General features: G+C 40.9%; 1 protein-coding gene and 1 pseudogene across 1 annotated transcript in view; one reads left to right on the plus strand and one right to left on the minus strand.

Moving 5' to 3' along the window:
• The window catches only part of MINK1 (misshapen like kinase 1), a 63933-nt gene that overhangs the window by 20126 nt on the left and 16842 nt on the right, over positions 1–26965 (plus strand). Inside the window, exons 2-9 of the mRNA XM_069063315.1 lie at positions 18059–18124; positions 20442–20498; positions 20575–20700; positions 25141–25251; positions 25691–25781; positions 26234–26364; positions 26698–26752; positions 26946–26963. Coding sequence (XP_068919416.1) covers positions 18059–18124; positions 20442–20498; positions 20575–20700; positions 25141–25251; positions 25691–25781; positions 26234–26364; positions 26698–26752; positions 26946–26963 — 655 coding nt within the window. The remainder of the gene's footprint in view (positions 1–18058; positions 18125–20441; positions 20499–20574; positions 20701–25140; positions 25252–25690; positions 25782–26233; positions 26365–26697; positions 26753–26945; positions 26964–26965) is intronic.
• Positions 830–7507, minus strand: LOC138142187 (vacuolar protein sorting-associated protein 29 pseudogene; annotated as a pseudogene).

Genomic DNA, 26965 nt, shown 5'->3' on the forward strand with positions numbered 1-26965 from the left:
TTTTGCATGACTTCACATGCTTATATCATATTGCTTACCTTCATAATGGGTGGGGAGGGGCTGGAAGGAAAGAGAATTTAAAACTCAAAATAAAATGTTATTTGGATTTGGGGTTTTGTTTTGTTTTGTTTTGCTTTTTGGAGGGCAGTTGGGGTTAAGTGACTTGCCCAAAGTCAGTATTGTCAAGTGTCTGAGGCCGGATTTGAACTCAGGTTCTCCTGACTCCAGGGCCGGTGCTCTATTCACTGCACCACCTAAGCCACCCCTGGCGGGATTTTTTTAAAAAATATTTTTAAAAAAATTTCTTAAGCATGATATTTACACTCTTGTTTTAGTCATGGCTTTCAGGTACTGGAATAATTGGATTTTTTTGTTCTGTATTGTTTTTTGCTATGAGATATGTTACATTTTCTTTTTTTTTTTAGTCTCTTAACTTTGTTTTGACATTTCTTGTTGCCTTATGGATTCATTGGCTTCTGTTTGGTCCATTCTAATTTTCAGGGAGTTTATTGCTTGGGCAAGGTTTTGTGCTTCTTTTGTCAAGCTGTAAATTCCCTTTGTAATCCTCCTTCTGTAGCTCTCATTTCTTTAACACCTTTTTCCCCCATATCGTTATTGTTTCATTTACAATAGCAGTTTAAATTTTTTTTTTTTTTTTGCTTTTTGGAGGGGGAAGGCAGAGGCAATTGGGGTTAAGTGACTTGCCCAAGGTCACAGGGCTAGTAAGTGTTAAGTGTCTTAGGCTAGATTTGAACTCAGGTCCTCCTGACTACAGGGCTGGTGCTCTATTCACTTTGCCACCTAGCTGCCCCAAATACTTTACTGAGAATTTTTTATTTTTGTATTTAATTTATTTATTTAAATTTAATTTATTTATATAAGACTCTTGCTTCATTTCTTCCAAGAATTCTAGTTGAATTTGTACCCAGGCTGTAGAGTTTTTGTTTGTTTTTGGTGTTTTGAGGCTTTGTTTTGTTTTGGAGACATTCCCTGGGTCTTGAGCATCCCTGTCACCCTTAGAGCTTTTTATGAAGCATTCTTTTTTTTTTTTTTTGGTTGCTCAGTCTTCCAGCCTACTTCTTCACTACTGACTTTGTGTTAGGGTCTCTTCACACTTCTAAAATTCTCTGGGCTTATAATATCTGAAGACTTCTAGTATAATTCCAAAGTAGTCTGATTCAGGGCAAAAGGCTGATTGTTGCTCCTGCTCTGAGCATTGGGCCTGTAGTCTTGCCTGTTTGGAATTTCAGTAGGTTGCTTTTGGATTCAGCCACTGTTAATGAACTGATTCAGAGTGACAGAACTGCAGATCTGGGATTCCTGCTCTGGTTATTCTGTTGCAGGCTTTAGAACAGGCTAGAAGCTGGAACTGAGACCCCACTGCACTCTGAGGGGCGGAGCCATACAGCTACCTGCGGCTTCTTTTGAGCTTGCTTTTCATCTTGGTGTACAGGATCGTTACCCTGGGACACCATGTTTCTTTTCTCTCTGGGTTCAGTCTTCTTGGATATGTACTTAATAGTGTGTTCTCTCAGTCAAAGGGGTTGAATAATTTTGTGACTTTTCTTGTGTAATTCAAAACCATTTCCCAGGATTGTTGCACCAATTCATAGCTCTGCTAAGAGCGTATTAGTGCCCTGCCTCCATTCTTGCTGCTCCAAATTTGATTTCATTTATTCCTGCATTCATTAGCATAGTACTATACTACAAAATATGGGTATAAAAGAACTATAAGATAGGATCCCTGCCTTCCAATATCTTTTATAGTCCAGTTGAAGTAGAAAAAAAAATGTGTAGAGCTAAGAAACAGAAGGGGCAGCTCTATGTATCTTATTTGTACATAGTTGTCTTCATATTGCCTTTCCTCAGACCGTTGAGTTCCTTAAGAGTAGGGACTGACTTTTCGACTTCATTTATATCCCCAGTACTAAATTAACACAGCACTTGGCATCTATTTTAATAAATGCTTTTTGGCTGGCTGACTGACTCTTTTCTTCTTGATTTTTAACATGATTAAAAATAAGAGTGATGTGGAGGGGTGCATGGTGAGTACTCTTTATTTTAAAATTATTTATTTTTAGTTTTCAACATTAGCTTTTATAAAATTTTGAGTTTAAAATTTTCCCTCCTTCCATCTCTCCTTCCCCAAGACAGCCTTGCAATCTGATAGAGACTACATATGTATGATCATATTAAACATATTTCTACATTAACCATGTTGTGAAGAAAAATCAGAACAAAAGGGAAAAACCATGAAGAAGAAAAAAACAAAAAAAGAGACAAATAGTAAGCTTTGATCTGCATTCAAACTCTATAGTTCTTTCTCTGGATAAGGATAGCATTTTCCATCATTAGACTTTTGGAATTGTCTTAGATTGCATTGTTCTGAAGAGCTAAAGTCTAACACAGTTGGTCATCACACAATATTGCTGTTAATGTGTACAGTGTTCTGGTTCTCTGAGCACTCTTTCTAGGAACGATAAGGAAAGTTTTCTCTCAGCCACCCATCCTCTAACCTCTTCCCAGAGCTACATCCTATTTGTGCCACCTTTCTGATATTAATTTCTTACCTGTTCTCAGCCTCTTTCCCTCCTTCCCTTTCCCTATGCAGATACCTTAAGGAAATGAGATAGAAGGGAATTTAGGGACAGGAGTGAGTATTGGTGCTTTAACAGTTTTGTCATACCCACAGAGAAGGAATTTTCCCCTGAAGAGTGAAAACCTGTATGGATTTGTACCTTGGTTACCTGGGAAGTTGTCTTCTTTCTCTCACATCATCTACTCTGTCCCCAGTGGTGAGGTAACCCACCCTTGACAGGACTAGGCTGGGTAATACTTTTGTTCAAGCAGGAAAGAATCTTTTTGGGGAGAGGAGGAAGGGCAGGTGGGGTAACCTGTGATGTGAAGAGAGGTCCTGTGGGCATACTCTGGAGTTGTCTCCTCCAATAGGCTAACATCATACCTTATACTCTTAACCTCCTGGCCAGTTCAATTCCAGGTCCATGCCAATACCTGCTTCACTCTGAAGTACTCCTGAATAGTTATAATATTTCTTCCTGCCCCTTTCTGGTTTGAAGTGACTTTCTTATGATTGAAATTAACTTACCTGCTTCCTCTCATTTGCTCCATTCCTAGATTTATCATTGTCTTCAGTGGGATGGGAAGGATGGAGAAAAAAGGTGACACACAGGCCCAGTACCTTCTATATGATTGCGGACAATCATTTTACCCCTCTGAGGCTTAGTTTTCTCATCTGTAACATGAAGATACTATTTTCTACCTCATAGCACCATTTAGAGGAAAGAATATTCAGAATTGCAAAATTTTAGTGTTTTTCTAATCCTGGCTCATTGGGTGATTCTGACCACTAATTCCTCTTGCTACAGTTTAAAGCCCCACCTGTTTCTTAGATTGAGCAAGATATCTGTAAGTATATATGTAGGAGAATTTTTTTCATCATGATTTGCTGAATCTCAGGCTTCATGGGGAATATTTTCTTACCATGTTTCCTAGTGACATCTCTGCCTCCTAAATACCTTTCCCATTAAGGTCTTGCCTAGTAGTTAGACATTATTAAAATTTTTCCACAGAAAAGTGATTCATTGATCCTCTTTGTACTTAAAACTATTATCCTGGGGTGGCTAGGTGGCACTGTGAATAGAGCACTGGCCCTGGAGTCAGGAGGACTTGAGTTCAAATCCGGCCTCTGACACTTAACACAAAAAGTAGCTGCGTGACCTTGGGCAAGTCATTTAATCCCACTTGCCCTAACTTCCCCCCTCCAAAAAGCCAAAAAAAACCCTATTATCCTTTTCATCTTTATTATATTAATAAAACAGATATACTGAATTGTTTTTCTAATATTTGAGATAAGTGAAAGATGGTCATTGTATGTACTATAAAGAGGCAATCCTAATTGGTTTGGAAGTCAAGATGCCTGGATTCTGGACCTGTCACTATCTAACTGTGTGACCTTGGGAAAGTCACTTCCCTATTTTCGCCTCTGCAAAAATGAGGTCAGATTAGATGACCTCTTCTGGCTGTGGCATTCTATGGTTCTAATAAGTGAAAAAAATATTCACTGGAGGAGGGTTATAATGAGAACCAGGAGTATCTTTGAGAAACTATTTGAAGATAAGAGGGGACAAAGGGAGTGATTGTATTGAGCTCATTTCAGGGGAACAGAGAATCTGTAGAGGAGAAATTTAGATAGTCAGAAAAACTTGTGTACTTAACTTTTATATAAATATCTCTTATTTCAATGTTTTCTTTAGAATCTCTCATTTGACCCTCTGAAAAATCATCTAAAATGGGTATTCCCATTTACCCCATTTAGAACTTATCTTTTTTTTTTTTTACTTGTAGAGAGGATTTTATTAAGTCATTTGGCAAAGGAGAAACCCAGAAAGTGTGGCTCACTGCTTGGTCTTTGTGAAGTTGTGTTAAAGAATTCAGACAATGTGTAAGGCCACTTACTTGACTGCCCTCGTTTTGGCAGTAGGTAATTTTTGGGACTGAGCAGTTTGAGATGTATATCATCAGCAAGGTCAGCTAGGTGGTGCAGTGGACTGGAGTCAGAAGGACTCATCTTCCTGAGTTCAAATATGGCCTCAGACACTAGCTGTGTGAACCTAGGCATGTCACTTAACCCCGTTTGCCTCAGTTTCCTCATCTGCAAAATGAGCTGGAGAAGGAAATGGCAAACCAGTTCTGCATCTTTGTCAAGAAAATCCCAAATGGGATCACAAAAAGTAGGACACATCAGATTTGGGGAACTCAAAACAAGACTGCGGTGGATCCCTCTGAGTGGGATCTAAGCATTCCTTAAAACCCTCAGGTTTCCCTGGAGCATCTCTGATCTCTTCAGTAAGCTTTCGGGTTAGACAATTTCTAACCACATAAAGCTAGATTAAAATAGCATTTTCCTCACAGGATCAAATAAGTTAAGGTACAGAAAATGCTTTTCATTTTTTGGGGGGGGGGGTAAGTGAAAGGTGTTTATTACAGTATAAAGAGGAGGACAGTGTATACAATGAGGCAGTTTGGAACTCTTCTATTCATGCACTATGTTGGTAACAAAGGCTTGAATGTTAACATTGAAGATATTTACAGAGTTAAACTTTTTTTTTACATGCATCCATTTATCATGTGGTACAAGTTATTCCTTAGAAATCATGTCCTATAAACTAAACACATTCTTATAGTTTACAATAAGCTTGTAGCAAATTATGTATCACCAAATAAGGTGTTAGTTTTTTAATGCATAATACTTTAAAAATGTCACAATTCTGTGGCTTCTGAATGTTTGAGATTACTTGATTCGAACAAGGGAATAGAACCAAAAAGATCACCAAGAGGCCTGTTTTAGGATTTTTTATATTCAATTCGTTCTATTTTCACATCATCTCCAATTAGCTGATGCACGTAAGTAACAACTGTAGATGCCTGGATATCCATAAATACAAATGAAGGAATGATGTTTGTTTCCAGAGCATCATATGCTCCGGTGGCAGATCCTGGATTAATGTAGAATTTATTTTCATGTTCAAAGGCCTCATATTTGTATGTGTGTCCTGAAATGAGAATGTCCACATCAAACCGCCTTTGTAGCAATGCTAAGCTAGCCATATCGCCCCATGGAATTATTTGATGTCAATGGATCAAACCAATTTTGAACTGCCCAACAGTCACCACCTTCTGCTCTGGATAATTCAGATTCTCATTGAAGTCTCCTCTAACAAAGTGAACATCTCCGGCTACAGTCTTTAGATAGTCATAACTTTCTTTGGTGCAAAGGTTTCCAGTGCAGAGAATGTGCTGAATTTTTCCAGGTACCAGTAGTTTTTTTGAATTTAGCTGGCAGACTGTTGCATCGGTGGGGGATATGCAGATCTCCTAATACTAACACCAATCTGTGCCCAGCCATCCTGTCACTGGCCCTGCTCCGCCACAGCAACAGTCTCCGCCGCCTTCTTCCTCAGCCTCCCCAGAACCCTGTGCTTTCCATTTTTTAAAAAAAGTATTTATTTTTAGTTTTCAACATTCACTTCCATAATTTTTAAATTTTCTCTCCTTTCCTTTCCTCCCCCCTCCCCAGGACAGCATGCAATCTGATATAGGCTTTACATATACATCCCTATTAAACATACTTTCACATTAGTCATGTTGTATAGAAGAATTATAACGAATGGGAGGAGCCATGAGAAAGAAAAAAAACAAAACAAAAAAGAAAATCATCTCCTTCACTCTTCATTCAAACTCTATAGATCTTTCTTTGGATGTGGATGGCATTTTCTATCATGGAAATTGGAATTGTTTTAGGTCCTTGCATTGCTGAGAAGGGCTGAGTCTATCAAAGTCAGTCGTTGCACACTGTGGCTGTTACTGTGTACAATGTTCTCCTGGTTCTGCTCACTTCTCTCAGTATCAGTTCATATAAGTCTTTTCAGGTTTTTCTGAAGTCTGCCTGTAGAACATATCATTTCCTTACTTGGGGAAGCTGAGGAAGAAAACTGAAGTACAATCAAAAGAGTAATAAGACCAAATTAGTTTAGTACATCCTCCAATAAAATCCTATACTTAAACTTAATGGTGTGATTACCTAGAGTTCTCAAAGGCAATGTCAATAGAGTGCAAGCCTTTAACAAATCCCACCAAGCTAAGAGGATTTTAAGTATGGGCCCAATGATAGACTGTACATCTGTTGTCCAAGGAACCTCCTAACTAAATTTAGGGAGGATAACCACAGCATAAGATATTTTTCAACCATAACAACTTTCAAAAATTATCCACTGTGTAACTGAGTATCCACTGAGTAGCTGTAACCTGTGTTGGAGGGATAAATACCTACACTGATGAAAGCATAGGTCCTTCAACCAATATAGTATATACTGAATGTAAGTATTTAGGGAAGGAGAAGTAAAGGAAGAGAACAAGCTGAGAATTAATCTGGGAAGGCTTTCTAGAATAGGAGAATTTTTATTTGACTCCTTAAAGGAAGGAAAGGACCCTAGAGTAAGAACATTGCCTCCTCATTACTCCTCACGCTATGGAAGCCCAGAGAGTACCACTCTAGATTGTGTAAATATTCTTTTCTTCCTGTGCTTCATACTTTTTTTTGTGTAAATAGTATTTTATTTTTTCCACTTACATGTAAAGATAGTTTTCAGCATTCATTTTTCATAAGATTCTGACTTCCATATTTTTTTCTCTCTCCCTTCTAACACCCCTCCCTAGGATGGCAAGCAATCCAATACAGATTATATACTTCAGACTCTTTTAAGAGTGAGAACTCTGGAGCAGCTAGGTGGCCCAGTGAATAGAATACCAGCCCTGGAGTCAGGAGGACCTGGGTTCAAATCCGACCTCATACACTTAACACAAAAACTAGCCATGTGACCTTGGGTAAATCACTTAACTCCAAAAAAAAAAAAAGCAAAAAAAAAAGTGAGAACTCTACCCTATAATTATAATTATGGATGTGCAAGGTTAACTGTCTAGACCAGTAGACACAGGTTCCTATGTTATGTGGTTAAGACTAGAAAGACCAACTATGTCAGCTGATGCAAATTTTTATTACAATTTTACTTGGAAATAAAAATTTAAATCTTATCTCTGTATTTTTTGCTTCATGGATAAAAAACACACTGTCCACTGATGCCACTTGGTCCTTTGAAGTATTCTTAAATTCTAATCCTTCTATTAACAACAATCTCATTTTGTTTACTTTTTTCTTCCATTGTTTATATGAATCCTCTAAACCCTCCTTCATTCAAGAAACCTTCCAGAATCATTTGAAAAAACATGCTTACTTCAATTAAACCTGGCCTTTCTAAATACCATTTGAACAAGTGTTTACTAAAGAGCTATATGCTAGCCATTATGTTAAGGCCTGAGATTACTAAGACAAAATTGACAAAATGACAGAGACAGAAATATTCTTCCCCTCAAGGATCTCGTATTTTACTGAGAGAAAAATTATTTACATATAAGAGCCTCTATAAAATATATCTAAAGTAATTTGATGTGGGGCAGTATTACCAGTGAGGGGGGGAGCACAGGGGAAAAACCTCCTGTAAGAGGTTTGAGCTGAGCTTTAAGGAACCTAAGAATTCTAAGAGATTCATGTGAGTGAGAAAAGTGCATTCTAGGCATGGGGACAGACTGCAGTGGGAATGGGAGGATGAAATGTACTGTGTGAGCAACAGTAAGTTGTTCAGTTTGGCTAGGACTTAGACTCTGAATGGTAGTAACATGAAATAAGTGTGGAAGAGCTCTAAATGCCAAACAGAGCAGTTTGTATTTTATCCTATGAGCAAAAGGAAGCTAGAAGTTTTTGAGTAGGGGCATGATAGTAAGATCTGTGCTTTAGGACTCCACAGCTCTGTGGTACCTCTCATTTCCCCTGAGGAGGGCATATTTTTACTCCCTTTCTTGAGTACCATGCATGGTATAATATATAGGCTTCCAGAACTAGAAATGTATTAAGGAGCTCTCCCTAAGGGGTAAGATATGAGTCTTGCCATTGAGGAGAAGCGTGGGGTTTCTGGACATTTCTAGTCTTAACACAGGAGAAGAAAACACTCATAAGAAAAATATATACATGTTACAGCATAGACATAAAAATAAATTTTATATATACAATAAATAGAAATGACAAAATATATAAACAATTCAAAACAAAAAATGTTGAATGAATGATATAACTAATAACTAGGTGAAACTATCAGTTTAGAGGGAGAGTCGGTATCCAGGAGAGGATGGTTAAAGGTTTGGGCTAGAGGGAGGTACTAAATTAAGAACATTTATTTCTTAGAAAGGTCAGGGACAGTTGGAAATTCTGTAAGAGAACACATATATGGAATTAGAAATCTAAAGTTGGATCAGAAGCCATCTAGTCCAACCTCATTTGCAGATGAGGAAACTGAGGCTCAGGAAAGTAAAGTGGTAGTCCAAGGTCTGAGAATAGTAAATATAAGCAGTGGGAGCTGAAGCCAGGCCTTCTAAATCCTGTGCTACTGCTTTTCCCAGTGTTTACTCCATGACCCTACTTCCTAGCATTTTCTGTCCTGCTCATTTAGGGAAATTTCTTCATGTCTCACCTAGATCCTCCCTGCTATTTCATTTTTTCTGGATTGGTCCTTGGCAGATACAGAAAACATCATCTTAAAACTTAGGAAGATCCAGAGGGGCCTTTCCTTTAGAGGTGAAAGGAAGATTGGACTGTGATTTCATTAGTATAGGGAAATTCCAGATGAGTAAACTCCCTCTACCATTGCAGGTCAGCACCTTCTCTTCAATTTACTATCTTAGAGAGTAGCACAGAGCATTAAAAAGTTAAATGGCTTGCCCAGGCTCACACCATAAGTGTCAGAAGTGGGATTTGAGCTCAGGTCATCCAGGTTCTGGAGCCTCTGATACATCTTTTATACCATGCAGTGGTCCATGGGGTCAGGAAGAGGCAGACACAGCTAAACAACAAAAATACCAGGCAGTCTCCTTCAACCCAAACTTTAAAGGCCTGAAATTCAGTAGTACCTCCTTTAGTATTACTATGTGCTCTCCTGTAGTCCTGATCTCTATCTTGCTACTGGAGCCACATGGCTCTGAAGGAGAGAGTGAGGCTGGAGACTTTGCACAGCCCTCCCTCACTTAAGTCCAGTTCACTTTCAACATCACCTTCCTGATGTCATGGTCTGCTTTGAGAAAGAAGGACAAGCAGTAACAACAACTCTCCCTGCTCCTCACCTTGTCGTCTTTGGTTTTTTGGTTTTGACAAATTTCCGTCTAAAGGTATAATGACAATTGTACAAACTTAGTCCCCTGACCTGTGGGAGGAATAGTCCTTCTCCCCTTTGCACCACCTCAGTCTCTGGGGAAGGGAAGAATATTAGGTTCCTAGCTTAGCTTGCTTCTCCCACGGGGCACAATCCCGCTTCTAAGTCCACACACGCCTCTGGCTCTAGTTCTAGGCACCCTGGTGTCTCGGTTTCTACACTGGATTGGTTGGGTATACAAGCCTACCTGCAGTCCTGGCTCCATGGCCCATGGAGTCCCTTTGGCACCTGAAGCTGAGGGGGATAAACAACACAGAACAGAAACAAATACACCTCTCTCCCATCCCACCCCCAGCCCATTTCTTGGACCAGAAGATCCTGTTGTCAGTGAAATGGTGTCTTAATCCTCTAGATACAGCAGAAAAGAGAGCTGCAGAAAGGAACTCTGCAGATGACCCGCTTGGTCTTCCCCGGTTCAGAAATGAAGATAGCCAATCAAAGGAGGCTTCCCACCACATATGCCCCATGTGGTAGGATGGCAGTAGGCTCCATGTTAGGCAAACTGGGCATATTCAGAAGGCCCCTTCAAGGGTGTCTCCATGTTAGGAGAACTGAGCACAGTCAGAGAAGCCTGGTATATACATTTTCCTGTTTAAAATTTGTTGTCGGGGGCGGAGCCAAGATGGCGGAGTAGAAGCACGACCCTCCCGCAGCTCCAGCTTCCACCCTCCCCAATCCATGTAAAAAGGGGACTCTAAACAAACTTTGGAGCTGCAGAACCCACAAAATGACACAGAAAAGCTAACCTCCCGCTGAGAACAGCCTGGCAGGCCGGCAGGAATCGGCCAGCGCAGCACTCTGGGAGCCAAGCCCAGCACCACTCTGCGGCTTTAGCCCCAGGGCGGGCCTGACCAGCCGCCAGCCAGAGGGACTCCAGATCAGCAGCAGCTGTGGCCGTTTCCAGATTTATCAATACATAGATGCGAAGGACAAGGTGAGAGGCCAGTGCAGTCTGGACTTTGGGACCCAGTAAGTGGGAGTGCGTGGCTTTTACCCCCGGGGCGAGAAACCGCTGAGACTCTGGCACAGCCTGCCAGCACCACGTAGGGGCTTCAGCTCCTGGCCTGCAGCGTGTAGGGGGACCAAGCACCAGTCTGTGGGGTAATCGCTCTTGCTTTAACCTGCTTGGATCTGGATTGCAGTCTAGGGTGGAGGCCCTGGGGTGTGTGTCCAGCTTGCCAGAGCGTGTGGAGACCTCAGAGAGGGCACCCATCTAATACCTCCGGCAGCTGAGAAAACCCCAGTGTTTGGGACGAAAACTCCCCTGTCTGGTGGCAGAGTCCTACTGTGGCAAAAAGCCCAAAAGTCAAATCATTGAGTGGCAAAATGAGCAGGCAAAGGAAACAAAGCAGACAGAAGATTCCAACAATACACTCCTATTTTGGGGAAAAAAAGGAGCAAAGCATGGAACAGGAGGAAAACAGTGAAGTCACAACTCCTGCACCAAAAGCTTCAAAGGAAAATACAAGCTGGTTACAGGCCATAGAGGACCTTAAGAAGCAGATAAGAGAAGTGGAGGAAAAATTGGGAAGAGAAATGAGAACAATGCAAGAAAATTATGAAATGAGAGTCAACAGCCTGACTGAAGAAAATAATACCTTAAAAAACAGACTGACTCATATGGCAAAGGAGGCTCAAAAAGGCAATGAGGAGAAGAATGCCTTAAAAAGTCGAATTTGCCAGATGGAAAAAGAATCTCAAAAGCTCACTGAGGAGAATCATTGCTTCAGAATTAGACTGGAGCAAATGGAAGCTAATGACTTTATGAGAAATCAAGATGCTGTTAAACAGATCCAAACAAATGAAAGAATAGAAGGCAATGTGAAATATCTCATGGGAAAAACCACTGATCTGGAAAATAGATCCAGGAGAGATAATTTAAAAATTATTGGACTGCCTGAGAGCCATGACCAAAGTAAGGGCCTGGAAAGCATCCTCCAGGAAGTTCTCAAAGAAAACTGCCCTGATGTTTTAGAACGAGAGGGCAAAATAGAGGTTGAAAGAATCCACCGATCACCTCCTGAAAAAGATCCCAAAAAGAAAACTCCTAGGAATATTATAGCCAGGTTCCAGAATTCCCAGATTAAGGAGAGAATATTACAAGCAGCCAGGAAGAAACAATTTGAATATTGTGGAAACACAATCAGGATAACCCAGGATCTGGCAGCTTCTACACTGAGGGATCGAAGGGCCTGGAATGTGATATTCCGGAGGTCAAGGGAGCTGGGATTGAAACCAAGAGTCACCTACCCAGCAAAACTGAGTATCATGTTTCAGGGGAAAATATGGTCATTCAGTGGAATACAGGACTTTCAAGCATTCTTGCTGAAAAAACCAGAGTTGAATAGAAAATTTGACATTCAGATACAAGAAGCATGAGAAGGTAAACAGGGAAAAGAAATCATAAGGAACTTATCAAAGTTGAACTATTTTTTTTTTTAAAGCAATCGGGGTTGAGTGGCTTGCTCGGGGTTGCACGGCCAGTTGTTGTTTCTGGGTGTGGTGCTGGGTGTCTGGGCCCGGATGTGATCCGGGTCGTCCCGGCACTGGGGCCGGTGCTCTTGCTTGCTGAGCCACCTGGCCAAAGTTGAACTATTAACATTCCTACATGGAAAAACAATAATTGTAACTTATGAAATGTTTCTCAGTAGTTGAAGGGATTAGAGATATATATGTGTATGTATACATATATATATATGTCTTTATATGAGGGTATGCGGGCATATGAATACATATGTGAATGTGTGCATATACGTTTACAGGTATACATAGATAGAGGGCATGGGACCAATTTAACAGGAAGGGATTATACTTAAAAGGTGAAATTAAGAGGTTAGAGGAATATAATGAGAGGAGATGGGGAGAGACAGAGTGGGGCAACTATCTCATACAGAAGAGGCAGGGGAAAATGGTTACAATGGAGGGGAAGAATAGGAAGGCAAAAGGGAATGGGTCAACCTTATTCCTATTGAATCTGGCTTGAGGAGGGAGGGAAATACACACTAAATAGGGGATCTCACCCTCCAGGAGAATAGGGGGGGAAGGGGATGTGAGGGGGGATGATGGAAGGGAGGGCAGGCTGGGGGGGGAGGGAAGTTGGAAGCACCCACTTTTGAAAAGGGACAGGATCAAAGTAGAGAATAGAACAAGTGGGAGGTGGGATAGGAGGGAGGGAAATATAGTCAGTCTTTTACAATACATCTACTATGTTATTGTTTTGCATTAGCCGCACATGTACAACCTATACTGAACTGCTTGTCTCCCCAGTGGGGGTGGGTGGCAGGGGGGGAAGGGAATGAATCTGGAATTGAAAATTTTAAAATCAAATATTCAAATATATGTATATATATAAAATAAAATTTGTTGTCCCCAGAACATAGGCAAGGGTGCTTTTTTTTTCTTTTTAATAATTTTTACACAGTTCTCATCCCAAATTCAGAATAGTTCTCTATGGTCTTGAGAAGGCATAATGTCCTTTCACTTATTTTCTCAGTGCTATAGAGTAAAGTCTCAAAGAAACCAATGTTACATTATCACATGCAGTCCCTCATGTACAGATAAAAAAAATCACAATTATTTCTAAATACATTTTGAAGATTTGCAGAACAAGGAACATTTCACAGAGTTTCCTAAGTAAGCCAGCAAAATAAAAAGCATTTAGAAAATTTTATGAAATATATTTGTTTGCTTATCCTTACAGATCTTTCTCAATCCACATGCAAAAGAAAGAGCAAAGACTGGTTCCTACTGAGAACAGAAACTTGGTCCACAGTGAGCTTCCCAAGCTACATGGAGCTCCTCCTGCAAGAGTTTGGGACCTGGGTCAATTTGGCATTGTTCCTTTCTCAGATGAGAAAACTGTCCTGGGTGGAAACTCTTCGAGTAACTCTCTTAATGCACAAGGCCATCCTTGGAGTCTGCACAAAAAGTGTCCTTTTCTACACTGCACACTATAATTCTTCCTTCACAGAGGTCCAGGCAGTTTCCTTACCCCTAAGGGCATCTGAAATTCTCCTCATGGATGCTTGCTACTGCCAGGGCAAACTAAATGGAATTGCAAACTCATCATGACAAGTAGACTAAGTTAAAGAAGAAGCAAAGAATTTCAGCTAGCTATGGATTCTAAGCATAGACATTCTCAGTTCAAGAAGTTTAGGGCATTTTGCTTTTACCAAAAGTAAGCAGTAGAAATCTGCTTAAATGCAAAAAGAATAATATGAACATTTCTATTAGAGCAATCTAGTGATTCCAGATTTTTCACAACTTAATACTTGTATTTATACAAGATTCACTAATATAGAACATATTAGTATACCAATCCTTATTTATTGTTCAGTCATTAAGTCATGTCTGAGTCTTTGTGACCAGAGTACACCAGCCTCTTCTATATTCCACTGTCTCTCCAAGTCTGTCCAAGTTCATGTTTGTTTCCATGACATTATCTGTCCATCTTAATCCTGCCATCCTCTTTTCCTTTTGCCTTCAAGCTTTCCCGATATCAGTCTTTTCCAATGAGTCTTGTCTCATAATTATGTGGCCAAAGTATTTAAGCTTCAGATTTAGTATTTGACCTTCCAGTGAATAGCTTGAATTAATTTCTTTTAAGTATTGACTACTCTGATCTCCTTGCTGTCCAAAAGTCTTCTCCAGCACCACAATTTGAAAGTATTGATTCTTTGGTGCTCAGCTTTCCTTATGATCCAGCTCTCACTGTACATTGCTACTGGAAAAACCATTGATTTGACTATATGGACCTTTGTCAGGAAGATGATGTTGGTGCTTTTTAGTATGCCATCCAGATTTTCTATAGCTTTCTTTCCAAGGAGCAAGTGCCTTTTAATTTTATGCCTTCAATTGCTATCTACAGTGATTTTTGAACCCAAGAATATAAAATCTGATGCTGTTTCTGTTTCTTCTCCCTCTGTTTGCCAGGAAGTGATGGGACCAATTGCCAAGATCTTAACTTCTCATAGAGCATAGTCTTGGTTTCCAGTCCAAAATCCCCTTAGGGATTGAGTCTCAGGCCTTGGTTTCTCAGGGTTTCCGTGCCAGCCTGGCTGGCTGCACCATTCTACCTGCAGTCTTGGCTCAGGCAATCATGACTATTCTGTTCCCATGGAGATCACCTAGTACATGAAACCGAGGATGAACAACACAGAACAGAAACACTCCACCCTACCCCTGGTCCTTTTCTCAGAGTTACAGTAAAGAGATGCAACAGAGAAGAAAGTCCTTTCCCCTCTCACTGTTGAGTTTATGGAGTCATTGCTTTGGATGAGCTGGGATCTTCTCCCTCTGGATGCAGCAGAAAGAAAGCTGGTATCAAAGAGCTCAGACGGATCAAGACCCTGCCTACCAGCTTCAAGGGCCTTGTCCTTTCCCACCCCAGGACAAGGTCCCTTACATCTTCTGTCCCCCAGAGTTTTCTTCTGTAGGCTTCCATATAAAGTGGACCTTACAGGACACAACATCACCATCTGCCATGAGGTCAGGCCTAGAACATAAACAATCTGATCTCATTCTTCCTTTGGGAGGGACCACCCCTCAGTGGTACTTATACTCTCCTCACTCCAGTGATTCAGAAGCCCACTCACTGCTGTTGTGTAAACCTCATTACTCATCTCCAACTGATCTCCAATTGCCCATTCCCTTTCATCTATCACACCCCTACCACAGACCTCGCATGTCCTACTCTAGATCTACCAGCCTTTTCCTCTGTGTCCTCTAGAACCCCAGCTTCATAATTAGTAAACTTCCTTTCTTATCAAACCTCTTCCTTTCTCATCTTCTTCCTTCCATCTTCTGAAACTCAAGAGAGTTTGCTGATGACCCTGCTTTCCTCACCACCTTTTCTCAGCAATGGTTGCATTTTCCCTCATAGCTTACAATTTGATAGGATGTGTGTCTATGAGAGATGTTGTGAAGGTAGAATTGATGGGACTTGGCAACAGTTTGGTTGTCGGCAGTGAGAGTGAAAAGTCGAGGATGACACTGAGTTTTCAAGCCTGAATCAGTGGGAAGGTGGTGATACCCTTGGCAGGAATAGGGGAGTTAGGAAGAGGGAAGGAGATAATTAATTTAGTTTTAGATATGATATATTGGTTCAGTGGATAGAGCATTGGGCTTGGAATCAGGAAGACATCTTTATGAGTTCAAATCTGGCTTAAGACAGCTATGTGACCTTGGGCAAGTAGGTCTCTTAACCCTGTTTGCCTCAGTACCTCATCTGTAAAATGATCTGGAGAAGGAAATGGCAAATCATTCCAGTATCCTTTGCCAAAAAAAAACAAAAATGGGGTCACAGAGAGTTGGACACTACTGAACAAGAACATCATTTAAGATATTTTGGAGAACTTCAGCCTAGGTTCACAACATCAGCATTGCCTTTAACTACTCCTGCTTCCTCACACTAGATCCTCAGTCTTGTAGTTTATACCTCTGCAACATCTCCTGAATATGACCTTTTCTCTCTATTCATACATCCACTTTGTTCTGCATCATCTTTTGCTGCACAGTAATCCTGATTTGTCTCCCTGCCCCTCTCCCCTCTCCCTTCTCCTCTCTCCAGGATCTGCCTCTGCCTTTACAAAGGCTGGCCCCTGGATTTGGAGGGCACTACCTTCCCCTTTGGTTTCATGGACTCCCTTACTTCTCTCAAGACTCAACTCAACCAACCTCTACAGGAAACCTTTCTTGATTTCCACCCCTTTCCCATCGGCCAGTGCCCTCTCTCCCCAGCTTGTATAGGTTTGTATAGGTTTGTGTACATATGTTGTCTTTCCTGATAAAGGGTCAACTCCTTGAGATTAAGGAAAATTTCACTTTTTGTCATTATATCCCTATCGCCTAGTTCAGTAGCTGGCACGTAGAAGGCACTTAAATCCTTGTTATCTCTTTTGAGCCTTTCAGGACAATTCTATGAGGTAGGTGCTTTATTATCCCCATTTTACAGATGAAGAAACTGAGGCTGAAAAATAAGTAACTTGCCATGGGTCACAAAGGTAGTAAGTATAGGAAGCAGGATTTGAATTCAGGGCTCCGGATACCCACTGTAGTACTTTGTTGCCATGTGTTGGTGGGTTTTTATTTTGCTTTTATTCTTTGTTACAAGTGAAGGCTTATTGTATAGGAAAGAGGGAAGTCATAGGCTGAAAATGTGATAAAAACAAAATGTATTGGGGCAACTAGGTAGCACAGTGAATAGAGCACCGGCCCTGGAGTCAGGAGGACCTGAGTTCAAATCTGACTTCAGGCACTTAACATACTAGCTGTGTGACCTTGGGCAAGTCACTTAACCCCTTGTCTTCCCCCCTCCCCCAAACCCCCCCAAAATTAGAATGCATCATTAACACTTGTTTTGTTGTTATTTTAGAAAAAACTGCTAAGGAATATTCTCAACACTTCTGTCTTCTTAACTCTCAGCAAGGGCACTTGGGAAGTCTTCAGAGCAGCATGGGGGAATCACTGATCACCACTAGTTCCCATATTCCATTAGCCCTTGAATTAATTAATTTTAGTTTTGAAAAATACTTATTAAGTGCTGCTTTGCTGCTTTGTGCCAGACATTGTGCTAAGGGTTGGGGATACAAAGATGAAAATTATATAGCCAGTTACAGTCCTAGGCTCCATAGTGCTTATATTCCAACTTGGGTCCAACAAAGGTACCACCCATACACAGATAAGTATAATACAGTATAGAGCATGATCAGGATAAAGGAGACATACTAGACAATGTATTCTGCAAAAATATGAGGAAAGTCAGTTACCATCAGTTGGGAGAATCAAGGATGGCTTCACAGAGAAGGTCCCACTTGAGCTGAGGAATAGAACCATTTTAAGAAAGAGACGAGTACATTCCAGGCAAAAGAGAATAGCTTGTGAGGATGCATGAGGTGAATGATGGCATGTTCATTTTGCAGAACTTAAGCCCAATTTAGCTATATTATAGTATTCAAAAGGGAATGATATGAAATAAAGCTGGAAAGATAAAGGTAGGCTGAAGCCAGATTGTGGAAGACTCTAAATGCCAAATTCTAAGAAGTCTGTACTTTCTCCTAAAGTCAATAAGGAACCATTGACTGTTTTTGAGTTTAAAAAAAAAAAGTATCATGGTCAGACCCATCAAGATCGCCAGCCCTCTGGGAATTGTCAAGTCCCATACCCAGACTGGACATACTAAGTTCCTTTAGCTCTAATATTTCTTTGTCTTCCTCCTCCTCCAGGATCCTGCAGGAATCTTTGAGCTGGTAGAAGTGGTTGGCAATGGTACCTATGGACAAGTGTATAAGGTAAGATTCTAGGGGACTCTTCAGAAAATATAAAGAGAATGGGACCTTTTCCTAAAGATAGAGAAAAGATGATGTGTAAAACACATGAGTTGGGGGTCTTGGGAAAGGGAAGAAGGGTGGTGATCAGAGAAAAAAAGAAAAGAGATTAGGGAAAGGGAACAGCTTTTGCTGACCATTCTCCTCAGATAAGGTTAGTACAGATCCTGTACTGACATATGTTGGAAACAGGCCTGGAACTGGGCAGGTTGTGCAATGGAAAACAGAAAATTCAGAACTAGAATTGGGGAGGAGGAGAGGTATATATTCACAGGAGCTGTATGGAACCTTAGAGATCATCTAACCCAGTCCTCTTCTTTTACAGATAAGGGAACTGAGGCTGAGAGAAGAAACAATTATTGTGTTGGGGGTGGGGTGAGATGAATATTTTAGGTTTAATTCTCTATGTAAGTTACTTTAATTCCTCCCACAGAAACAGTGTTTTTATAGACTTATGTTTCCATTATTCATATAATAATGGACACAAGAGAGACCAATGAGAGTAGATGGCTCACTGTAAACACATTTTCACCAAGTAAAATAATGAATCAAAAATCCTGCTTCCCTAGCAGACAAGATAACGTTTCAATTTGATTGAGGAATAACATGGTATAGAAGAAAGCTGCTGCTGTTGTTGTCGTTGTTGTTTGTTTGTCCTTCACTCTCAAAGAGGATCATACATACCTCAGGGAGTTGATGCCATGATGTGCAAGTGAATTGGATTTAAGTGAGGCAGGGCGAGGTAAAGTCACCAGCCTCACTTTATCTTCCAGAGCCATCAGAATCCAATGGCAAGATATAAATCAGATCAACTGGAGATAGCCCTGAATGCAATAGGAGACCTTGGCCTTTTTAAGCTAAGGTCTTTAACAGGTCTCAGTTTAACTGAGGCAATGCCCATTCATTGATTTAGGCTGGGTAAAAAATGAGGCAGAGAATGACCTCTTTCACCTCATAAAAAAAAAAAATCACCCTGAGAGGGGTAGAATGTCAGTGTTTGTGACCAAAACAGAAATAATTGCTATTTACATTCACTCTGAGTCAATCAGGGCCCAAACAGTAACCAGGTGGAACTTGGCCTGGGACCAATATATTGTTGGTCAGCCAATGAGAGCCAGATTTGGGTCCTTAAGAAAAATCTAGCCCGTACTGTGGACTTGAATTTAGAAGACCTGATTTTGAATTCTGACTCTGCTGTTCACTAGTTGTGTCACCTAGAAGATGTTTTAGTGTTCACCTCTCTGAGTTTTAGTTTTCACATTTATCAAACTGGGGGTACTTATAGTGACTATGGTATCATATGGGGAGGGAGGTTCTGAGAGTTTGTGTGTTTTTGGGTTGCTTGGGACCACCTACATCTCTCCTACACCTCTCTTCCCATACACACGTATCATATTTACTGTGTAGGTTTAGGGAGGTGTGCACACACCCCTTCCCAAAAGTTCTTGTTGTTGCTATGGAAATAGAATCTCTGTATTCTCCCTGCTTCTGTATCCTAGGGTCTTAAATCATTGCTGAGAGTAAAAATAACCTGTGGGACTAGCAGTCCTTGTGTCTGTGCCCGTGGGAGCTGTCTTACTTTGCTTTGCTCTTTGGGAAGCTTCACACACTGAGTTTCCCCTCTAAGAGCTTTGGAGGGTTTGCTTCAGAATGCTTGGCTGGCGGCAAGGCAAGGGGAGCAGGAAGAATGGTGGGGCCCAGTCTACAAAGACAGCAGTATCTTTCCTTGATATCTTTCTCTATATCCCTTTTGTCATTTTTAGAACATTTCAGCTCTGCCTTTTGCCTTTCTCCCCACCCCAACAACAAAAGCTTGCAAAGATGTCCCACAAACTAGGGTAGAGAGAAGGATGCCCGAAAGAAATCAAGGCCTTATGCATCCTATTCCACTGAGGTAGAAAGCATTTGGACAGCAACAGAAGATGCCCTTTACCCTCCCCCGCCCCTCCTCCAGAATATTGTTCCAGTCAGCTTCCTACATCTTGAAGCATAGGGTCTTGTTCATTCCTCTACCTCAGACATCACATTATTCCAAAGACACGGATATCTTCATATTTCTTTTACTTGAAGTTCAAAGAAGGAGCCTCACATCTACCCTATCTTCTCCCATTTATAACCAATAGCACATAGAGCTAGGTTCTAACCAGGGTTAGATGATAATACCTTTTCTTTCAAAACTGTGTGGCCCATGTGGGAATCACCTGCATAATCTTGACTTTATTAGCATTGTGCTCTAGCCTCTAAGTAATACCTAGATCACTCATGTTTCTTTGTCCCCCAGGGTCGACATGTGAAGACAGGGCAGCTGGCTGCCATCAAGGTCATGGATGTCACAGAGGTAAAGAGATTAGGATAGTGGGTGAGAAGGGGAATTGGAGAAAACCCCAGGATTTACATTCCTTTACCTTAATTAGGATGAGGAAGAAGAGATCAAACAAGAAATCAATATGCTTAAAAAATATTCCCACCACCGCAACATTGCAACATACTATGGAGCCTTTGTCAAAAAAAGCCCCCCTGGAAATGATGACCAGCTCTGGGTAAGCCAAACCCCCAAACTAAACTATTCAGATCACCCTTCCAAATATGAGTTTTCTGTACCAAGCTAAGTGAAAGAATTGGAGTTTATTCTTTTTTCTCCATTACTCAGGTCATCTGATTTTTCCCTTCTCTGAAACCAGATAGTATATATGGTCTGTGGAACATCCTGGAATTATATTTAAATGTACAAGAATTATATTGTTTTGGTCTTTGTTTATTATATGTGCATGTGTTGTGTCTTTCTAGCTATTATAAGCTCTTGAAAGGACTGAGTATCACCTACTTGGGTCCCAGTCTCAGTTCTGATTACCAGAATGTGACTCTAGACACTTTCCTTTTCTGGGGCTTCAGTTTCTTCACTTATAAAATGAAGAGTTGGCTCCCTAGGGTCTCTTTGAGTTCACTGATTCAAGGTTAGAGGCTTTTAAATTTTGCATCATTCTTAATTCAGTTCAGCAAATGTCTTTTAGTCACCTACTGCACACAGAGTCCCATTCTTGGTGGCTAGAAGAGAAAAAGCACATATAGCGATCCCTGTAGTATGTAATATATGCCAGGGAGGTTGGTCTTGGCTCATGCGCCTGGAGAGGTACGTGTTTACTTGAAGAGCCAGCTTTTAACATCTCATCTTAGAGAATGGGTAAGGGTTCAGGAGTGGGGAAGGAAACCAGGAGAGAGCTAGACACGACCTTCAAGGTCACCTGGTTTAAAGCCCTTAATTTATAAGGAAACCAAGATCCAGAGAGTTGAGTGACTTGCCTAAAGTCACAGAAGTATAAGGTCCAGTCAAGATTTGAATTCAAGTCTTAGGACTCCACATTCACCATGGTTTCCACTCACATGCCAGGCATTTGGAATAGTGTGAACAAAAACCCTGAAGCAAGAAAGCATAGAGTGTGTTTGGGAGAAAGCTAGTAATCCCATTTAACTGAAATATATAGTACAGAAGATGGAGGTAGTAAGAGATAGAAAGGTCAGGTGGTTCCTATTGGACATCACTAGCGAATGAATTGTAGTAAGCCATAAAGAACCACTGAACATTTTTCAGCAGAACAGTGACATGACAAGATCTTTACTTTATGTAGTAGGTACCCTAATTGGAATTTAGTAAGCACTAATTAACTTGATCTTTGTGAGTGGTAAAAAGACCCTGTAGGGGAAGGGCCAGGGTTATTCCTCTATCAATCTGCCATTTTAGTAGAAAGGACTTAAACATTTAGTAACTTCCACAAAATTCCCATTGTTTTACCAAAGGCTATGTTGGCTGTTCCTCTGCTCCACCCCCACCACACCCTTGTCCCTCACTATCAAAGTATTATCCCTGGAAGTTATATATCCTAGTAATTGGCAGAACTGGGTTTTGGGACCCAAGTATAGTGATACTCAGCTCCTTGAAGAATTTATAATATCATTCAGAATATTCATAAGAGGCCTTTAGCTAATGCTTCTTGCCTAAATCAGCTCACAGCTCTTCACTATTTGTGGAGGGGGGGCAAGGAGAAGAGGTGATCATACTAAGAGACTCAAGAGTTTTGTCTTCCCTTTTCTTCTCTCTTTTCTAGTAGACCCTGCCATCTTTTTTCAAATATTTGACCCATTGCATAACTTTTCTTTGTGTAAGATTTGCTCTTTGTTCTCAGGGAAAAGATAAAACATAAAGATGATTAGTGATGTAAGACAGTGTATATGTGTGTGTGTGTATACATATACATGTATATGTATATATAATATTACCAAATTAGTTGTTTTGATAGTAAATGTAATAAATGTTCATTACCTAAATGCTGTAAGAGTTCCCAGAAGGAAGAAATTAACGTAGGCAGGAGTAAATAGAACTTGACAGAGAAGGCAGGATTTGAATTTCATCATCTGATGCTGTTTTCTGGCATTACAGAGAATGAACCTAGAAGTTCAGCTGCTGAATAAACATTTGCTAAACATCTAATATCTTCAAGGTATTCTGATAGATACTGGTGGTACAAAGGAATGAATGAGTGTGAGAGATTGTGGGAGTGGAATCAGTTTTGATTACCTAAAATTCAAAAGTTTTTGCATAAACCAACCCAGTACAGCTAAGATTAGAAGGGAAATAGTTAACTGGGGAACATCTTTTCATTGGGTTTCTCTGATAAAGGTCTCATATCCAAAATGTATGAAGAACTGGTTCAAGAATCTGAGCCATTCTCTACCTGATAAAGTGGTCCAAGGATGTGAACAAGCAGTTCTCAAGGAAGAAACTGTATCTATGCCCCAAGCTACTAATATTTAAAGAAATGCAAATTAAAGTAACTTTGAGGTTCCACATTGTATCCTTCAGATTGGCAAAGCCAACAAGAAGATGACAGGTGTTGGAGAGGCTTTGGGAAATCAAGTGCAGTCATGTACTGTTGGTGCATCTGCATTATAGTCTGGTCATTTTGGAATCAATGGAAATTGTACCCTAGAATTTACTAAGCATGCATGCTCTTTGACTCAGCTATTCTACTGGTAGGCCTATGTCCCAAAGAGATAAAGAGGAAAAGATCCTATATGCATAAAAATATTCATAATAGCCCTTTTGGTAGTGGCAAAGAACTGGAAATTAAGATTGCTCATAAGTTGGAGAATGGCTAACATTATGGTATATGAATGTAGTGGAATGCTATATGCTGTAAGAAATAAAGGGACAGGGACAGCTAGGTGCAGTGAATAGAGCACCGGCCCTGGAGTCAGGAGGACCTGAGTTCAAATCCAGCCTCGGACGCTCAACACAAAAACTAGCCGTGTGACCTTGGGCAAGTCACTTAACCCCAATTGCCCTCTAAAAAGCCAAAAAAAAAAAGATTAATAAAGGGACAGCTTTGAAGAAACCTAGGAGTATATGTATGAACTGTGAAATGAGCAGTATGAAGAGTACAGGAACAATAAAATCAGTATTGTTTTTTAAAAAAGAATAATTCTTAAAAGATTTAAGAATCTGAGTACCGTGATAGTCAACTATGATTCCAGAAGACTAGTGAGTATTTCCCACTTCATGACAAAGAAATGGCAGACTAATATGAAAAATAAGAAGTACATTTTGGTCAATGTGGGAATTTGTTTTGTTTGTTCTTTTATAATAAAGGTTTTGTATTTATTCTTTTTTTCTAATGGGGAAAGATTGAGAGGGAGAAAAATAAGTGCTTAATAATTTTTTTTAATTATAAAATTAAAAAAATAAAATCTTATGGCCCCTGTGCCTCTTGGAAAGAGAGATGAACTCCCTGTCTCCCATTAATTCCATTCTGCCTTATTCCTAGGGGGAAATTCCCAGAGCTCACTTTATCCATTTCTTACTTTGAATCTACAACCTCTGCCTATTAGATATCACACTTGGGTTGCATCTTATTTAATGCATTTGCCATTTTATATTATGTGATCTGTGTATATGTCATATTTTTCTACTAGTCTTTATGCTCGACAAGCACAGGAATTGTGTCTGACCTTTTATCTTTCCCAATACAGGGCTCTGCACTTCATAGATGTCTATTGAATCGTACTGAATGAGTTAAGGTTGGTTAGCTCAAGAGGTTAGAGTATAGTGCTAATAGCACCAGAGTCATTGATTCCATTCCTGCACTGTATTTAGGGACTTCTGCTTGGCATCAGAAGACAGAACTAGGAGCAATAAGTGGCAGTTGCCAAGAGACTTGATGTAAGAAAAAACTTCCTAATAGTTAGAACTATCCAAAAGTTGAATGACCTGTATGTCAAGGTAGTGAATTTCCCTCCCAGGAGGGGTTCGAGAAGAGGCCGAATGACAACTTATTGAATGGTATCAAACTCAAATAGAAATGGATTCCTGCAGGTCCCATAATGACTTAGAAAATCACAAACATTATCTGTGTTTCATTATAGTCTTATTTTGTTAAACATTTCCCAATTACATTTTAATCGGATTTGGGGGCATTTGACACCTCTATTATAGAGGATATTCCTGCTCAGTTCTAGGCCTCTAAGATCTCTATGATTCTGTGAATTAACAGTCCTTCCTCTGGCTAAATATATTGAAATTTTTCTTAAGACAGATATTCCTCATCTCACTGACTTTTCTCTTTCCCAGTTAGTTGAAACAACTTGCTGTTATGTAGGTCTGTTCTATGCCATCATTCTCCAGTTGAATTTCTTGCCTCTAGACTCAGATTGTCTAGTTGCTCTGCCTGTTGTTTTATCACCTTCTTCGCCTCCCTATCCTCCAGTCCTTTCTCTCCTATTCCCAGAAAGCTGCTCAATAGATTGCTGCTGGCAAGACTCCCCTTATTACCTGCTGATAGTCTCCAATCTGGGTTACCTTCTAGCCCCAAGACCTGAATAGGGTCTGGAGTGGCTAACGGAGCCTTGTGTCCTTCCCTGATTTCTGAGGGAGAGGATCCACCACGATGATGACTCATCCTTCTGCTTGCTCCCTCCTGGGTCTATAGCTGGTCATGGAGTTCTGTGGTGCTGGTTCTGTGACAGATCTGGTGAAGAACACTAAAGGAAATGCTTTGAAGGAAGACTGCATCGCCTACATTTGCAGGGAGATCCTCAGGGTGAGAGACAAGCCCTCCCTTTTCTCTTTCCCCCACAACCTGTCTACCAGCCCAATCTATACTTCCTTTCTCCTGAGCACTTCTGTGGGCAGGGTTCTAGAGTAAGCACTAAGGGGGAGGTCCTGTCCTGGTGAGAGAGAGACAGCCCCTCTACCCTAGGAGTCATCCCATTCTTTTCCAGAGTTCCAGCTCTGCTATACTTCTAACGTACTAAATGCAAGTGACATAGAAGAATGTTTTCTGTCCCAGCCTCACCCCCATATTTACAGCAAGTTTGGCTTAATTATCATTCTCTAAGGTAGAGAATGTCCCACCTTTTCACTCAATTCTGAATCAGCTAGTCTTCTTGCTATTTACCACCTGCTGTCTGCTCAGTCCCTCTCCTTCCTTGGCCCTCACCATAAACAGAAGCTTACTTTTCTCCCTCTACCCTTTTCAGGGGCTGGCCCACCTCCATGCCCACAAAGTGATCCATCGAGATATCAAAGGCCAAAATGTGCTGCTGACAGAGAATGCAGAAGTTAAGTTAGGTATGGAAATTCCTTCTGGGGCAGGTGGTAGATATCATTCCCCTTGTCTTGGGACAGGCTAGTAGGAGAGTTACTTTTCTGTTTGAAGAAGAAGCATAATAGCTTCCTTTTCCTCCCTCTGGAGGCAAACTGCCAATGTCCTTTAGAAGCCTAGGCCCTCTACTCTTTCCTTTTCTTTACATCTTCCATCTACTATAATGTCTATTCTCCCATTTGAAGAAGTTGGACATAATGAGTATTCCTTTTAGCCAAAACTGTCTCATGTCCCCTCCCCCATGTTTACCTAGATACCCCAGGGCCTCTCCTTAGAAAGCAGATAAAGTATAGCAATATAGGCCAGGCACATAGGAAGTTGTGTTTACAGTTATATAGTGGAATGAGGTGGGGGGAGATTCTTCCCTTCTTACTCTTTTCTTATTCGTTTCTTACTCCCTTTCCTTACCTCTTCTTAGTGGACTTTGGGGTGAGTGCCCAGCTGGATCGAACAGTGGGCAGGCGGAATACATTCATTGGCACCCCCTACTGGATGGCCCCAGAGGTTATCGCCTGTGATGAGAATCCTGATGCCACCTATGACTACAGGGTACTAGCTGAAGACCTTAGGGAAGAGAATAAACTGAAGGGCTGGGGTGGTGGCAGGGAGAGGGGGAATAACAGGAGTGGAATTGAGAAGAGAACTATTGATGTAGGTAGAGATTGGAGGGGTTGGATGGGACTGAACAGACTGAGGTATAGGACTAATGTAGAAAGGAAAGAGAGTATAGGTTGGAGAAGAGAGTGGGCCAAGAAAAAACAGTGAAGTTGAAAAGAGGGGTTCTGAAAATAAATAAATGCACAAAAACCTAAAAATATGTGTGTCAAGGGAGGGGGGTGTCACAGAATAGGAGCTCTCATAATTTTGGCCTTTCCCTTGCAGAGTGACATATGGTCTCTAGGAATCACAGCTATTGAGATGGCAGAGGGAGCCCCTCGTGAGTAATGGGGAAGGAAGCAGGGACAGGGCAGTAGCTAGTGGGAGGAGGCAAATTTTAGGTGGGAGGGACTCAAGGGAGGCTGACACAACTAAATCCAAAGATAGGCATGTTGGGAAGGGATTATTAAATTGTCAGAACAGGGACAGAAGGGGAGATGTGTGAGGACTCCTGGTCCTTCTCACCCTCCTAGCTCTGTGTGACATGCACCCC

The sequence above is a fragment of the Petaurus breviceps genome, unplaced genomic scaffold (genome assembly GCF_028583685.1).
Source record: "Petaurus breviceps papuanus isolate PSGF00001 unplaced genomic scaffold, PetGlider_PUasm1.0 90537, whole genome shotgun sequence".
Classification (NCBI taxonomy): Eukaryota; Metazoa; Chordata; class Mammalia; order Diprotodontia; family Petauridae; genus Petaurus; species Petaurus breviceps.